The sequence below is a fragment of the Mustelus asterias genome, chromosome 17, assembly GCF_964213995.1.
Source record: "Mustelus asterias chromosome 17, sMusAst1.hap1.1, whole genome shotgun sequence".
Taxonomy (NCBI): domain Eukaryota; kingdom Metazoa; phylum Chordata; class Chondrichthyes; order Carcharhiniformes; family Triakidae; genus Mustelus; species Mustelus asterias.
In genome coordinates this window covers 57,295,458-57,312,826 of record NC_135817.1, presented here as the reverse complement: position 1 = coordinate 57,312,826, position 17,369 = coordinate 57,295,458, and the positions used below count along the sequence as shown (strand labels likewise).

Genomic DNA, 17,369 nt, shown 5'->3' with positions numbered 1-17,369 from the left:
GGGAGGGGTGGATTTCCAATGTTTTTGGATGTCTACTTCCCACTCTCTAATCGTTTGCATTGGAAATCCAGAATTCAGTGCATGAGGTAAATAGAATTGTGACCCAATAAGCACCTTTCATGAACATAGATATTCTACAAAACAAGATAAAAGTTTAAAGTTTATCTATTAGTCACAAGTAGGCATAACACTGCAATGAAGTTACTGTGAAAATCCCCTAGTCGCCATACTCTGGCAACTGTTCGGGTACACTGAGGGAGAATTTAGCATGGCCAATGCACCGAACCTGCACGTCTTTCGGACTGTGGAAGGTAACCGGAGGAAACCCACGCAGATACTGGGAGAACATGTAAAGTTCGCACAGACGGTGACCCAAGCTGGGAATCAAACCTGGGCCCCTGGCACTGTGAGGCAGCAGTGCTAACCATTGTGCCACCATGCTGCCCAAGATAGTCATGTCAGAAATTGAAGTTATTGGATAACTGGCATACGGCTTCCAATGCTCATGTAAAGCTATAAATAGCAGAATTCATAATGCATTTGAAAGAAAAAAACAGGCATAAATATTTCACTGTGGTTATGCAAAAATCTACTAAAGGGACAGGAGCTCTGTTTCATGGAAAGAGTGCATATTAGGTTTTAAGCAAAGTGATTTTTTTGAGCATTTCGTGCTGGTTTCATCACTTGCTTTTGATAATGTGTTGTCATATCTAGGATTACAGGAATATTATACACACTCCAATGGACTTGGCAACTATAAAAGAAGCAATAGAAATGGAAAATTATGAAAGCCCAATAGAACTTTGTAAAGATGTGCGATTAATCTTCAGCAACGCTAAAGCTTATTCCCCAAATAAAAAATCAAAGGTAATCTAAATAAGACACTTTGCGAGTGTAATAATTTATGTGGAAAAATTTTCATTCTTTTTCAGCTGCATGTGTTTTTTGAAGTCAATGGAAATAAAAATAGGGATCTGTAAAATGGGCTGCAAGTTCATCATCTATGTTATTCCATAACACAGTCAAAATATCTCTTAGTATTGCCATAGCATTGCTGCTACTTTACTCCTTGATGTTAAATGTCATAGAGTATGCGCTGCCAAAGTAACCTTGGTGAGTTGCTGCTATGCACCTTGAACAACCAAAAAACAGCACACAACCAGGAAGTTCCCACCCCCCCCCCCCCCCCCCCGCTCTCTCTCCTTTGGCCCCCCCTCTCCTTTATCCTGCTCCTCACAAGATTCAAGCTGATGGTTCATTAAGTTATGGCCTGCAAAATTGTGCTTGTCTTGACACTGGCCTCAACTCTGATGTCCATCCCACCTGTTTCAAGCTCCCTATTCCACCTTTCCAAATACATTCCCAGTACTCAGTGTCAAGGCTCACAGATCAAGAACAGTTACTTGGGTGAGGCTCTTAATTATGAAATCAGATTGTTATTAATTAGCACTTTCGAGAGAGAGACAATTATAAACTGAAACTATTTAATGCTAATTTTGAAAGGATTATGTAGCGACCTGTAATAGATATTCGAATACAATATTGCCCTCTTATGACTTGTATTAGAATATACTTAACAGCCTTCTTTTTTCTTAAAAAATATAGATATACAGCATGACTCTGAGGTTGTCTGCATTTTTTGAGGACCAAATTCGAACCATTGTTTCCGATTATAAAACAGCTCTAAATTACAGTAAAAGGAGTCAGCACAAGCAGAGATACAAGAAACGCCTACATAGTTCTGAAGCTTCCAGGTCTAGTAGCAGAGCTTCCAGGTATGTTATTTGTGTAGTGGTATTTTCTTTAAATGGATCACAATTAAAATTAAGGCCATGATCATTTATTTTTTTAAGCCACTGCAGTTAAATAGATAGGCCTTAGTTGTGCAGCAGGATAAGTGTCAAATTTGTGTAAGAACTAGAGTAAATCAAAATGAATCTCCCACACTCTGTGCACTTCAGAGTGCACTAGTGTGAATCTCGTGAAAAATCCAGGGGTGAGGCCTATTCCTGCTGGAGAGGCTAACAGCATAGCACTGAGCGGGCCACTGCACATGCATCGATCTGTCATAGCGGAGATCAGCGCATGTGCAGTAGCCCCACACTGCTGGTCTCTTGATTGCTGGCCAGCCCCACAACTCCTGCATTGCTGGCACACACACCCCCACATCCCATTCGTTGCCCACTGGATGTGTGCGGGCCCGCCCTGATCGCTGGCTTCCCTCCTTCTGTTACCGCTGACTGCAGAGTGGCAGTGGGAGTCTATAGCCCCACCCCCTTGGCAATGCCGAGTGGGCAGTGCCAAGGTGCCTCCTTGGGCAGTGCCAGGGGGTCAGGCTGGCACTGCTAAGCTAGCAATGCCCAGGGGCCACTCTCCCCATACCTCTGACCTCCTAGGGGCCTCGATGGCCCTCCCCTTCACTCCAGTGGGGTTGGGGCAGGGGGGCTAACTAGATTTAGTTTCTAATTTGAATAAATTATACAGCTCCGTGCCAATTTCTGGCAGCGCTGGAGACTCGCAGTGACCATAGCACCCAGTGGGTGCCCGCCAAACGGCCTCTGCTTGAGTCTCCTTTTGCAGTGCTGGGAGAATCCCCCCCAGATTGTGGACAGGGAGAGTTAATTGAGCTGGCTCCAAATGATCAGAAAATCTGCGCACACACTTCTGAAACTCATTTTTGGAGAATTGTACACAGTGCTGTCATAATATTGTGTTATATCAGCTTGTGGTGTACCATGTCAAATCTGCACCTCTGGTCTATTTTAATTTAAAGTAAATTTCGGAAAAATAACACTATTTCTTTTGGTGGGGGCAGTGGAAGATTAATTTGAAAAGTGATGTTCAAAAAGTACTTGCTGGTGATAAGAGAGCTTGATGTTTAAAGTAGTAAAATGGAATGATCAAACAACAGACGCATCCTGTCAGGCATGTCAGTGTTAAATGTTTCCATTATAATTGATATATATTTGTCGCAATTGCATCTTCAGACTGCCACACAAGTTGAACGTAAAGTCTAATCGCTAGGAATATTATGGATATTCTTTTGCTAACTATGAGGCAAATGTCAATTATGCCATATCATGGCAGGCATTTATTACCTAATAATTAGGAGCAGTTTGAATTTGGTTCAAAATAGAGGTGTCCCAGCCCTAGAGGAAAGAGAACCAAGTGTGGTTGCGTAAATTTATACACAGGAGATAAGAGAGAATTGTGTGATTTTAAAATGCAAAAATATTAAAACGAATAGTTTCTTGAGGTGTTCTAAGCAAGTTGCATGTGAGAGACTTTTGGCAACATGGAACAAATTCTGAGAGACATTTAGAAGGGGAATTTTACAATGGTATCGAGCATTATGGATAGAGAGATGCAGTTCTGGTCTGGAGAATGTAACTTACATGGATTTAAAACTTCAGGAAATAAAGGGGATTTAAAACTTTATGTATATGTCGATGTGTCTAAATCCATAAGATCTGCATTCTTTAAAGCATCACTTACAGGTATCACTGTTTGTTTCTGATTTATAATTTAAAGAATATAGCCAACAAGCATCTTGAGCTGTGTACTTGTTTTTGTACAATCTTTAGTCCAGAACGAAAACGGAAACCAATGAAGCCTCCGGCAAAAGTGGAACACCTTTCCAAAAGATCTACCTCGTTACATTCATCTCAGAACAACACAAGTACTGGAGATAGTACCTGCAGCGATGCTTCTGAGCATTCTTCTACATCACCCAGAGTAAGAAACATGAGGGCCAAGACGACTGTCCAAATTATAAAGAAAGAAAGAAGAAAAGACTTGCCTAATGGGTCAGTTGGATCAACAACAGGTGAGCAAACAAACTGAATTCAGCTTAATTCTTATGTGGAATATTTTATTTTGTTCAAGATGCTATACAAATGCAAGCCACTGTGCAATGTAGTTCTGTAACTGCTTCTACAGTTTTCATTTGTCATATTTTATCGGCATTTGTAAACCTTCATGAATTATTGATATGTAAGTTTTGACATAGTGGAAGTTGATGGATGCTCGCCAATGCTGTCGAAGAAAGCCTTGAGACATCTAGTGATCACTGGTGAGAACTTTAAAGGCAAGAGGTTTGTGTCCCCTGATTTTGGATGTGGGGTGTGTTTTGTGGTATGACTGCGCCTGTTAGATCAAAGTGGGCAAGGCACAAAATTTGTTGACTCACCTTGTCTACATGTTTTCAGTATCATTACTTTTGGCTCCATCTGGTGTTCGCTCTGTGACTCTACTGGTGAGCTTTGCACACAGCAGGGGGCACCAGCAGATTTGTTTGCTGATCATGTGGTACAAGCAGCCTACTACTTCTTCAAGTCAGCTTGATGGCCTTCATCCTAGAGGTCTAAAAGAGAGCTGCAGGGATATTAGATGCACAGGTTATGATTTTCTAAAACGCCTTAGATTCCAGAACAGTCTCAGCAGATTGGAAATTAGCAAATGTAACACTGCTGTTCAAGAAAGGAGGGAGAGAGAAAATGGGGAACTCGAGACCATAGAACATAGAACAGTACAGCACAGAACAGGCCCTTCGGCCCACGATGTTGTGCCGAGCTTTATCTGAAACCAAGATCAAGCTATCCCACTCCCTATCATCCTGGTGTGCTCCATGTGCCTATCCAATAACTGCTTAAATTTTCCTAAAGTGTCTGACTCCACTATCACTGCAGGCAGTCCATTCCACACCCCAACCACTCTCTGCGTAAAGAACCTACCTCTGATATCCTTCCTATATCTCCCACCATGAACCCTATAGTTATGCCCCCTTGTAATAGCTCCATCCACCCGAGGAAATAGTCTTTGAACGTTCACTCTATCTATCCCCTTCATCATTTTATAAACCTCTATTAAGTCTCCCCTCAGCCTCCTCCGCTCCAGAGAGAACACCCCTAGCTCCCTCAACCTTTCCTCATAAGACCTACCCTCCAAACCAGGCAGCATCCTGGTAAATCTCCTCTGCACTCTTTCCAGCGCTTCCACATCCTTCTTATAGTGAGGTGACCAGAACTGCACACAATATTCCAAATGTGGTCTCACCAAGGTCCTGTACAGTTGCAGCATAACCCCACGGCTCTTAAACTCCAACCCCCTGTTAATAAAAGCTAACACACCATAGACCTTCTTCACAGCTCTATCCACTTGAGTGGCAACCTTTAGAGATCTGTGGATATGGACCCCAAGATCTCTCTGTTCCTCCACAGTCTTCAGAACACTACTTTTGACCCTGTAATCCACATTTAAATTAGTCCTACCAAAATGAATCAAATGACCAATAGCCTTACATTACTTGTTGGGAAAATGCTGCAATCTGTTGCTATGGCAGTCTTAATAATGCACTTAGAAAATCATCGTATGATCAGACAGAGTCAACATAGTTTTATGAAAGGAAAATTGTCTTTGATATCATTTGTTAAGGATTTTTTGAGGTTGTAACAAGTAAATGAATGCAAACCAGTTGATGTTGTACACGTGCATTTCCAAAAGGCATTTGGAAAAGCTCTCAGAAGATTAATTTGCATGGTAAGGGCTCGTGGAGTTGGGGTAATATATTTGGCATGGATGAAAGATTGGTTAACTTATGTAAGCATGTAGAGAGTTGGGATAAATGAGACATTTCAAGTTGACAGGCTGCAGATAGTGGAGGGCTGCAAGGATCAGGGCTGGGCTCTGTTATTTGCAATCCATTATATTGACTGAAGCAAGTGAAATTTATTCAGATTGGCCAATGATACAAGTGAGGTGTGAATATCAGCTCTGAAGAAGATACAAATTGGCTCCAAAGAGAAAAAGGCAGATTAAGTGAGTGGGCAAGGAAGTGGCAGATGGAATATAATGTGAGAATTGAGTGAGTTTATTCACTTTGATAGTAAGAACAAAATGTGTGAAACTTAAAAATGGTGATGTTTGGAGAAAATTGAATTTACATGTACAAGGAGCATAGAGCTTGGTTTGATTTGACTTATTATTGTCACATGTATTAATATACAATGAAAAGTATTGTTTCTTGCGTGCTATACAGACAAAGCATACCGTACATAGAGAATAGTAAGAAGTCTCACAACACCAGGTTAAAGTCCAACAGGTTTATTTGGAATCACGAGCTTTCAGAGCGCTGCTCCTTCATCAGGTGAGTGGAGGTAGGTTCACAAACACGGCATATATAGACAAAGACACAGTTGCAAGATAATTACAGAATTGAAGAATGTGAGTCTTTACAGGTACAAACAGTGTGTGTGGAGAGAGGGATAATCACAGGTTAAAGCGGTGTGAATTGTCTCAAGCCAGGACAGTTAGTAAGATTTTGCAAATCTAGGCAGTATGGTGGGGGTTGCAAGTCGTGTGACATGAACCCAAGATCCCGGTTGAGGCCGTCCTCATGCGTGCAGAACTTGGCTATCAGTTTCTGCTCGGCGATTCTGTGCTGTCGTGTGTCTTGAAGGCCGCCTTGGAGAACGCTTACCCAAAGATCGGAGGCTGAATGCCCTTGACTGCTGAAGTGCTCCCTGACTGGAAGGAAGCACTCCTGCCTGGTGATTGTTGTGCAGTATCTGTTCATCCGTTGTTGTAGCGTCTTCATGGTCTTGCTGATGTACCACGCCTCGGGACATCCTTTCCTGCAGCGTATAGACAACGTTGGCCGAGTCGCATGAGTATATACCGTGTACTTGGTGGGTGGTGTTCTCGGGTCTGATGGTGGTATCCATGTCGATGATCCGGCACGTCTTGCAGAGGTTGCCGTGGCAGGATTGTGTGGTGTCATGGTCGCTGTTCTCCTGAAGTCTGGGTAGTTTGCTGTGAACAATGATCTATTTGAGGTTGGGCGGTTGTTTGAAGGCAAATAGTGAGAGTATGGGGATGGCCTTGGCGAGATGTTCACCTTCATTGGTGATGTTTCGAAGAAGGCTTCGAAGAAGATGTCATAGTATCTCTGTTCCAGGGAAGTACTGGACATAGAGAAGGAAAGGAGAGTGTGTAGAATGTAGTGTTACAGTCATTGCTAGGGTGTAGAGAAAGATTAGCTTATTATGAGGTAGGTCCATTCAAAAGTCAGAAAGCAGCAGGGAAGAAGCTGTTGTGCCAAATCCGTAAGAGATTGAATTAAAGCATTGTTAGACAGTTTGAAAGAGTTAGAATAAAGTTTTAGAAGCATAGAATGAGAGTAAAAGTTAGAATTAGAGGGTATGCTGGGCACAGCTTGCAAGAAGTCGCCTTACTCCAGCGCTATCTTGGAAATTCTCTGCAGAGAACTTTAGCCTGCAGAGTGGCAAATGTGACAATTATTCATGAAAGAGTGCAAGAAGTACTGTGTACCATTTTGGTCACCCTCCTTACTTAAGGAGAGACATACTTGTTCAGAGAAGGTTCATTAGGCTGATTCCTGGGATGAGGGTTTTGTCTCATGTGAAGAGGTTGAGCTGGTTGGACCTATACTCATTGGAATTTAGAGGAAGGAGAAGTGATCTTATTGAAACATACAAGATTCTGAGGGGACTCAATGGAGTAGATGCTTCTTCTCATGGAGGAATCTTAAACTTGGGCTACAGTTTCAAAATTTAAGGCAGATGAAATACTACTACTCTCTTGTGTTTGGAATTCTTTTCCCAGTAAGGGATGGAAGCAGGGTCATTGTCTAACTCAGCCTTGGAAACATTTAGTTTTAAATGAATAAGGAGTCGAGAGTTCTTGGGGCAAGCAGCAAAGTGGAGTTAAGGCCACAATCAGATCAGGCTGAATGGAGAGGCCAAATAAAGCACTCCTCCGAATTATTAAGTTCTTATGTTACTCTGAGCAACTACAGGCCATTTAATTTGACATCAATAGTGGGTGAGGTTTTGGAAACAAAAATCTGAGGAAAAAATAAATAAACGTTTGAGAGGTCTGAGTAATTAAGGATGATTGGCACAGATTTGTAAGAGACAGATCTTGCTTGACTAATCTTCTGAATTTTTTGGTGAAGTGACAGTGAAGATTGATTGGAATGCAGTGGATGTTGTTTTTGTGGATTTTATGAAAACATTTGGAAGAGTACCATAAGAGTACCAAAACTGGTTAACAAAATGGAGGCTCGTAGAATATGAGGGTCAGTATCAAATTGAATTTTAAAAATTGCCATAAGGATATAAAACAAAAAGTATATGTATAAAATATACATAAATGACTTTTGATATTGGAATACAGAATAAAATTACAAAAATTGTTGATGTCAACAAACTTGGAGGAGTGGCAGATCGTGAGGATGATACTGGTTGACTGCAACAGGACATAGACTGGCAGAATGGACAGACGAGTAGCAGATGGAATTTGATACAGAGAAGTGCGAGGTCATTTTGGAAGAGGCAATATTCACTCTTTGGCAATGTTCTAAAAAATGTTCAGGAACAGAGGGACCTGGAGGTGCTTGTGCATAGACCTTTGAAGATGGTAGGACTGCATAAAACACTAATTGGTTCACAGCTAGAATACTGCATTCAGTTCTCATCACTGCTCTAAAGATGTGATCATGCAAAAGAGCATACAGAGGAGGATTAGGAGGATGTTGCCTGGCGTGGAGAATTTGAGTTGAGAGGAAAGTATGGATAAAAGATTATCTTTTTGGGAACAGGTGAGACTGAGGGGAGAACTAATTGAAGTGTGTAAAATTCAGAGGTCTGGATAGTGTGTGCATAGGAGTAACCTATTGCCGTAGATGTAGGCTGAAATTCTCTGACCTCGCCCACAGCTGGCATTCTCCATTCTGTTGGTAGTGGGGCATGCAAGACCACGAATTCTGGCTGTGGGTAGGAAGTTTAGAGAGAATTCAAGGAGAAATTCTATGAACTTAAGGTGATCAGGATCTGGCTCACTGTCTGAGCGCGTAGTAGAGACAGGAACCCTCACTGCTTAGGAGTGTAGTGGAAACCTTCATAATACTCCAGAAATGCACGGGAACTTAAAAAGAAATCATGGGATGTGTCACTGCTGGCAAGGCCCGCATTTGTTGCCTAACTTGGCCTTAAACTGAGTAGCTTGCTTAGCCATTTCGAAGGCATGTATCAAGTTGCATCTAGGCCAGAATAGATAAGGATTGCAAATTCCCTTCGAGAAAAGGACATTAATGAATCAGATGGGTTTTTACGACAATCACTGATAGTTTCATAATCACCATCACTGAGACTAGCTCCAGATTTGATTAATTTAAATTCCACCAGCTGTTGTGGGATTTGAATGCATGTCGTCAAAGCATTAGTCTGTTGTTTCTATGCAGTTAGTTTCTATGGCATAAAGAAAGAGTGGTTAGGAAAGCAAATGAGATGCTGGACTTCATGAATGGGTGCAGCGAGTATAAAGGCAGGAAGGTTGTGCTCAACCTTAAAGCGCTCGTTACACCACAACTAGAGTCTTGCATTTAGTTCTAGTTACCACACTTGGGAAGGGTGTGAGTTTTAGCCTCTACCAGCTTGTCAGACAGTATTCCAGGTCCCTATTTTGGGTGAAAAATTGTTTCCTCATCTCTCTAATCCTTTTACCAATTACTTCATATCTGTACCTCTGGATTTAATTGTATACCTCAATTAAGTCATCTCTCACCCTCCTCTGTTTCAAGGTAAACAACCACAGTCTATCCAATCTTCCCTCGTAGTGAAAATTTTCCATTCCTGGCAGTATCCTTGCATTAGAAACTTTAGAAAATTTATCAGAAATCATCATAGTGATGTACATTTTTTATGTTTACAATCAGCTTGACTTGCCCTCTGTAAATTTCATAGTGCTATTAGCATTCCTGCCACACTCTTTCCATTTACCAGTCAGCACAAGCCTCGGATTCTGGGCAATTGCGTAGTTCCTTACTGTCTCTGGGTTGGTTTCTTTGAATTGAGCAGATTTTTTGGTGTACAAAACACAGGTTTCAGTGATAAGCGCTTGTTACTGGAAGTTGAGATTGATTTTTTTTTCAGAAAATTAGTGAAACGATGCTGAAGATTTTTGGATAGCCTTGTTAAAATTAAAATGAGCAGTGACACCTTTGTGTAAAGTCCGCTAGTGACTATTGATTTGAGTGAAAATAGTGTTTAGGATTCAGAACAAATATCTTGATGTTCGTAGAGAACAGCTCAATTGCATAACTATGATGGAAGTAAGAGTTTTCTTTTTATGATATTGTGTTTTTAGCATCAGAACATGAAGACTCCAGTGAAAGTTCTGCTGAAGAGAATGAAAGTACTATGAGGTCTACAGCCTCTTCTCTGAATGGTGCTTGGACGGAGTCTGTGCCTGGCAGCAGTAGGACAGTAAGAAAGCACGTATCACCTAAACAAAAACCAGGTGAGCATACTGAGCATTGTTATGTGACTGAATTGCCTGGATCTATTGGTTTAGATACACATCTGGAAAGTATCTCCAATTTTTACTTTCACTTGCACACTAGTTCAGTAGAGACTAGCAACCCAGAACATCTGATATAATTGTTTGAGTACCACAGATTGCTATTTCTTGGCCCTGCTTGTCACTGAAGTTTAGTTATATTTTTCTGAGGGAGAGTTGAATGATAGTTTCTGTATTAATTCTCCTATTTTGTTGAGGCATTGGTTTCTTTCTTGTCAGTGTGTTGGTATGATTTAATTTGTCACGTGCTCAACTGAACCAGAATATTGATGGTTCAAGGCCCACATTAAAATTTGCATGTGTATTTGCTGATATTTCAGTCCAAAATTGAGAGAGGCTGCACGATGACATGCTATTCTTTTGCTGAGCTTTTTAAACTGGAGCCCTATCTTGTTCCAGTGGTTCTGCTGGATATAGCAAGATCTTATGGAGTTATTTTGATTGAAAGCAGGAACTGTCTTGGTGCAGTGGCCAAAATTTCTTCTCATTCAACATTACCAGAAAGAGATTGACAGCACAAGGTAGAAATTGTCCATTGTTATTGTGTGAAATGCTTCTGAGACACATTGTTATTTTTTTCTTTGTCATCGCTCACTACCATTCTGACCCTCCGGAGGGCAAGGTGATCTGGGTTAAGTTTAATGATGTGGTTACCAAAAGTACTAATTCAGCTCATTCTTATTTTGAGTTTGTTTAAACCCTCTTCTAACTGAAGATGTTTAAAGGTAAAAATAATGTTTTTTTTTAGTTTCAGAAACAGAAACAAGTGGTACTCAGGTAAATGGAGACAACCGAAAATTGGTCCGTCAGACTATGGCAGCTAAGAAACGCAAGATCTTGAGTGATTCTGAGGAAGATGATTCCCATTCAGAGAAGGAACAGGAGAAGTTAAGTGCAGTTAAGAGAAGAAAGTATGCCTGTGTTTTGGAAGAAGATGACTCACTGTCTGAGAGCCAGCAGCAGCAGCAGGATGGAGACAGCCAAAAGCCTAGTTCGAGTAGCAGTACCAGTTCTGGGACTGAAAGCAGCTCAAGCTGCAGTTCTGATTCAAAATCCCAGTCAGACTCTGAACTGCAATCTGTTTCTGATTTGGACAGCGATTACGATGTGAAAGCAAAGACAAAAGTGAAATCAAAGATAAAAGTGAAAGCAAAGACAAAATTAAAGAGAGGGAGACCTAAAAAAGTTAAAGGGAGAGGCAAAAACAGAATAGCTGTTTCCAAAAAAGTCACCAGCAGGTTTGAATATAAGAAGCAGCAAAACATCTTGGACAGCGATGATGAAGAAGGGGATGATGATGATGATTCTGATTATGTAAAACGAGATTGTGTTTGTAGACCGTCTGCAATAAGGACCAGAAATCAAGGCAGAAGAACTGTAAGATATGATGATTATGATTCAGATACAGACAGCGTTTTACAAAATGAGATTGCTAACCATGGAGTGTCCAGGTCTGGACGGGTACGGCGAATACCCATGAGAGTGAGAGACTGAGATGCAGCCATTTATTGGCACTGTACCACTGTGAATTTGTTTTCTCTAAAATTTCAGGGATTATATTTATATTTTTCTGGGTTTATTTTCTGGGGAAGGGGGGGCAGCTGGCTGTGCTCGGACACAAAATCATGACCGATATTGCAACCATTAAGGAACATGTAGTAACAGCACAAGAAACTGCAGTAGTACATAAGGCAATTCTAGCAATGTCCGTGGATCATGCTAGAAAAATGTGTAATTTAGTTTTTTTCTACTATTAAGCACTACAGCTAAAGTTATTTATTTTTTGCTTCCTTGCATGTATTTTAAGCCAACTGAACAGCGTATATTTGTCTCACCAGTGGTCAAGTGGGTTATCTTTCACATTTAGACACTGGATAATGGCAGCAGGAAGAAACACAAGTTTTTGTATCCATTTTCTTTTCCCAATTTGTGATGATATCTGCATTAATTGAAAGCAAGAATACAATACAAATATTTTTGCCTAAAGCTAGTGTGTAGAGCAGAGATTTGTTTTGGAGGCACAGAGTAGAAGAAATGGAAATCATTCTTCTTCAGCAAGGATAGGAAAAACAGATTTTCTTTTCAAGTAGATGTACTATATTATTCAAAAGCCTGTAACTTTCTTTGTCCTATCCCTAGCATTGCTTACATTAACGAGCAATAGTTTAATTTTGTAGTAAATTGGATAATTCTAATCCTTTAAATTTCTGTCGCTTTGGCAGCCATTGTCTGTGCCTAATCAATTTGCTGTTTCCTGTGTTTGAGCAAAGAACAATGTAATACTAATGGCTTTCCTGATCAGAGCTTTTTTTCCCCAATATATTAAAAGGTGGAGAGGAAAATCAGTATTTACAGTACCGACCTGATTGTGATCTAATTGCTGGTGCAGAAACAGTGTGGATTTATTTGGAATGTGAGGAATGGCTTGGCACAAAGTTGAGTAATAGCGTAAGAAATTATATGCAGGACAAAATACTTAATTGACAGAGTCTGGTTTAAAATCAAATTTACCCCCATTTTAAATTACTTTCCAGTTTACTGTCTTTTGTTCTAAGTGGATCATATTTGGTTTATTAAATTACGTTTTGTTAATATCTCAACATCTATCCAAATATTTTAATGCTGGCCATCAAATTTAGGAGAGGGGAGAGTTTAAAAAAAAAATCTCATTTAAAGACAATTTAAAAATACTTGTTTAAGAGGGAGCTAATCTGAGTGAATTCAGAAAGCATGGATTAACTATGAAGTCCTCCTTGCTATGATAAATCTTGTGTGAATGTTCCAAAATAATACGTCAGTCAAAAGTATCTTCCTAAATTGTGGGTCATCAGTGTGCTGGTGTAAAGTACAATATTTTCAATCTGTACTTTTACACTGAAGTTACATCCTTTTACAGATTTCATAAAATTTGTTTAGAAGAACTTTCTTCCTGCCCTCCACTTCTGAAGGAAATGATTTGCACTGAAATGTGATTCCATCGACCATTTGATACCTTGTCTGAATATCCATATATGTATCTAATTAATGAGCATTCACAGGCTTATTCAATCAAAATGTTGAGGGAATGTTAGCTGATCTTGGAGCATGATCTTGACTCCACACCCCACATGCACATATCTTTCAACATTAGTCTGAAATTAATGTAGGAACAATGGCTGTTGTTTTTCCTCTGCAGTCTAACTAAAGCGCCTGCTCAAATTGATATGAGCCAACATAAATTAACAGGTATCAGACTTGGAACTTTGCTGCCCTGTACTCGGTATCATAATGCTACTCTACTGATTCATTGGAGGAATTCCTGTGCAAAGTTTTAATTCCAAGCTGTTTCCCAATTTGCACAAGAGAGAGAGCGTAAATCTTTTGACTTGACCCACAACAATCACTGTTGTTCAAAAGTTGCTAAACAAAATCTCCCTTGATAAATAAATATTTAACTCAGTTATGGTTTGCAGATCACAAACTAAAATACTACAAGAAAAGTAATTCCGTATTGTTTGCAATGAAAACAATCTAAGTAAATTTCCAAGTTACTAACAGGCCTGGCACCTGATTTAACTTTTCTGCCCATTTATCGAATACTGTCTAAATTTATATCTCCCTGCTCTAAAATTGGCTGTTGTTTACTGAAGCCATCTACCCACTGCTAACTGTTCCAAGAAGCATATGTGCTTTAATTTACTGTTTTCAGGTTCATACAAAACTGCTGCATTTTGTTTTAGTTTTGTTATTTTACAATATGTGTAAATATCATTTAGCTACTTGTCAGCAAGCCATTTGATTTTGAATCTGTACTGAAACCAGTTCTTGGTCAGATTAATTATTGTTTTTCCTACCAATTGTATCAGACTGGCCTATCCTTTCATTTATTTAGTTTTCATCTTTATAAAAATCTATGATGACAGTGAAATTAAACATCCTAACCTTGAACATTAGCTTTTAAAAGGCACACAGCAAACTGGTGAATCTATAAAGTTGCCAATATTTTGGGCACAGCAGGACCATTGACCACCAGTCTTTAGAGACATGATCCAGTTATACCTGGGATAGCTCGTCTACATTCTTTCCCATTTTACCACATACATATATTTGTATGAGGTAGAGACTGAACAAATCACCTTAAAATTATTTTTTATGTTCTATCTTTTAAAAAATATATTTTAAATCGCAGCCAAGCTTTGCATTTGTCACGTGCAAAATGTTTTGGGGATGCCAGATGATCACTTCTGAAGAAGAGATGGTTAAAATATCTGTAAACTCACTTGAATGAGAGAATGTAACTTCTGACATGCAACATAATTTATGATAGCAGACAGTTTTGTTCAGTCTAATTTTTTTTAATGTAATGGCAAGTGACCTTTTAGCTCATCCACAGTTTATTAGTGTGGAATTGTGTTATAAAAAGAAATTGGTGCCTTCAGTTTTGTCTGTGCCTACAGTGATACTAGATGATATTTCTACTCTTTTTGTGGTGGTTGTCCTCAGGTGCACATTAAACCAAATGTTTTACCCCAGCCACCACCCCCCTCCCACCCCACCCCTAACACCACAACTCGAATATTGCTGAATATTTGGACACAATGTCCACTTCAAAATGGAGGGATAATTTTGATGTGGTTGTATGCAAAATTTGAGGGGCTAATTTTAACCTAACTCCCCAGACAGGAAGCTCATGGGATCAGGTGAAACTCTGGTTTTACCCAAGGCCCAATATTACTCTTCATTCAATAGTTAAAATCGCTAGTGTGGCATCGAATTCCAGGTGGGCGAGTTATGTTAAAAATTGTCCATACGTTATCTAATGTTTTTATTTGATTGTGTTAACTTAGAATCTAAACATGTGAATTGTCTTCCAGTTAGAAATGTTGTTGTGGGTTAAATCTCCCACAATATTGAATATTGTTTAGATCTATGGAAAAATGATGCTAATTCTGCATCAGTTGATGGATTTAGAAAATGTCACATAATAGAGTAATCATGAAAGTCCAATAATTTACAACAAAACTAATAGGTTATTGTTAACTGACTATAAACACTTCTGATCCACTTTAATTGAACAATAAACACATCAGTAGAGAAGCAGGAAGTTCTCTCTCTTATTCCCAACTATATTCCAAGGAATGTTAAGATGATGGTTTGAAAAATGGTAAAGTCTGAGTTTCCGAATTAGTCTTCACATACCTTAGTTATCAACCAGCGCTCATGTTGCATATTTCCACTAGTAAATCCTTGGATAATGAAGCATGAAGTTTTCTTTTGATTTCATTTATTAAAATGATTTTATTTTATCTTAATTTCCAATAGTTAGCTGAGTAGCACAATACTTGCATATAATGTTCCGCAAACCTGTGCATAAGCTGCATCTTAACTGGAATTTAATCTGGTTAATTTTGAAATTCCTTTGTGACTCCTTCCTAACCTGGTCGATTGTAAGAACATCATTTTCCCTTTAGAGCATGGGACACTATTTCTAACTGTGTATTGACAGATGACGTACTCCTATGACACTCTCATACCAAGGAGCTGCACAAGAACAACTTTGGCTAATATTTGCCTTCCAATACTTCACAACCCTACCATTCCATAATCCCATAATCAGACTAGTGTGCTGTGACTGACCCACCACTTCTCATTCTGTACTGCATGAAACTGGTCATATATGCTGGTGGATTTGTTCTAACATTGCTACTGCCAGTTAAAATACACAGTTTGTAGAGGCCGGATCTTACTACATTACATTCTTTAGGTTAAGTATATTTGCTTGAAAAAACCCCCAGAAAAATAGTGCCTGACTTCCCCCAAAGCTGTGTAAAGTGCAGTTTATGCCAAACGTGAGCTACCACCTGTAGAAAAATCGTGATAACATCCAGGTAATAAGATGCTGGCTTTTGCAAGATAGAGTTCCATTGCTTCTTGGGCACCCTGCACTAATTGTTAGCCTTAATATTGAGTGTCAGCAGGCTTGCTTGACTGTGGGTTGAGCAGAGCCAAGAATGATCCTGAATGCTCACTTTGTAATAACATTCCCATTGGCTGCAATGAGCCGTTCACATGTACCTAGACAGTTAGTGTCAGAAATCTGGCTAAATGGTGGCACGGTGGTTCTTCCTGAACCTTGTGTTCACAGACAATTTGGGAAAAGACGGATTGCCATTTGGAATAGGAACTCTGACCTTTGCCCAGGAAACCTGTGAGCAGTTGGATTGACGTAGTCCTTTCCTCTGCCTCATTGGCTAACAGCACAAGAATTGAACTTTTAATTTGTAATAAACACATTGGGACAATTAGGTACCATTCTGTTATTCAGCTAAAACTCTTCTTTGATAATTCAAAGATAATTGTTGCACTCACAGGCTGCCTATTTTCTGTTTAGTAAGGGGAAAAGTTCAAGGTAACTTATAGTGACAAAATTAGATCTGTTTTTCTGACTATGAATTATCTGCATTCTCTTTCCAGTATTCTTTTATGGATATAATAAAAATGCACTCGCCCAGAAAATGTAATTTTAAGCTACTGTACCAAGCGTTTGCACTTGTCAGTCAATGAAATAATAGTTGCAGTGAATTAATTTTCAGGATGTATTGCTTGAATTGAGTTTTTTGTATGCTGAAGCATGATGGAGTAAAGGGTAATAGCAATAACAGTGATTCCCACTTACAGTTTGCATTATATAAATTATGCACAGTTGATTTGGATATCCTACCTCTTTTATAAAGAGGTTTATTTTTTGAGGCGAGACGGGCTTTCCAAAGACTGCCACCCAAATCATCAACCTTTCTTTATACTGCAGACCTATTGTATATTTGCAGCATTTCTTTAACCATTTCAAAATGCGTTCACATCCAACATCATTAACACAGGAGTGTTATGGCCAGCATTTCATCTGACTGCAAGACAAGCTATAAAATGATAGCTGTTTAGGAATGAATTTAACCTTAATTTTAAAAGTGATTTCCCCAAATATTTTATATCCAGCTGAATTGCAATAGTCT

At 39.4% G+C, this 17,369-nt stretch overlaps 1 protein-coding gene across 1 annotated transcript in view; it reads left to right on the top strand.

Moving 5' to 3' along the window:
• Positions 1-13,028, top strand: part of LOC144506516 (bromodomain and WD repeat-containing protein 1-like) — a 97,878-nt gene extending 84,850 nt beyond the window's left edge. Inside the window, exons 36-40 of the mRNA XM_078232737.1 lie at positions 715-867; positions 1,606-1,775; positions 3,585-3,826; positions 10,168-10,320; positions 11,129-13,028. Of these exons, the coding sequence (XP_078088863.1) occupies positions 715-867; positions 1,606-1,775; positions 3,585-3,826; positions 10,168-10,320; positions 11,129-11,874 (1,464 nt within the window). The 3' untranslated portion in view covers positions 11,875-13,028. The remainder of the gene's footprint in view (positions 1-714; positions 868-1,605; positions 1,776-3,584; positions 3,827-10,167; positions 10,321-11,128) is intronic.
• Positions 13,029-17,369: the final 4,341 nt, after the last annotated feature.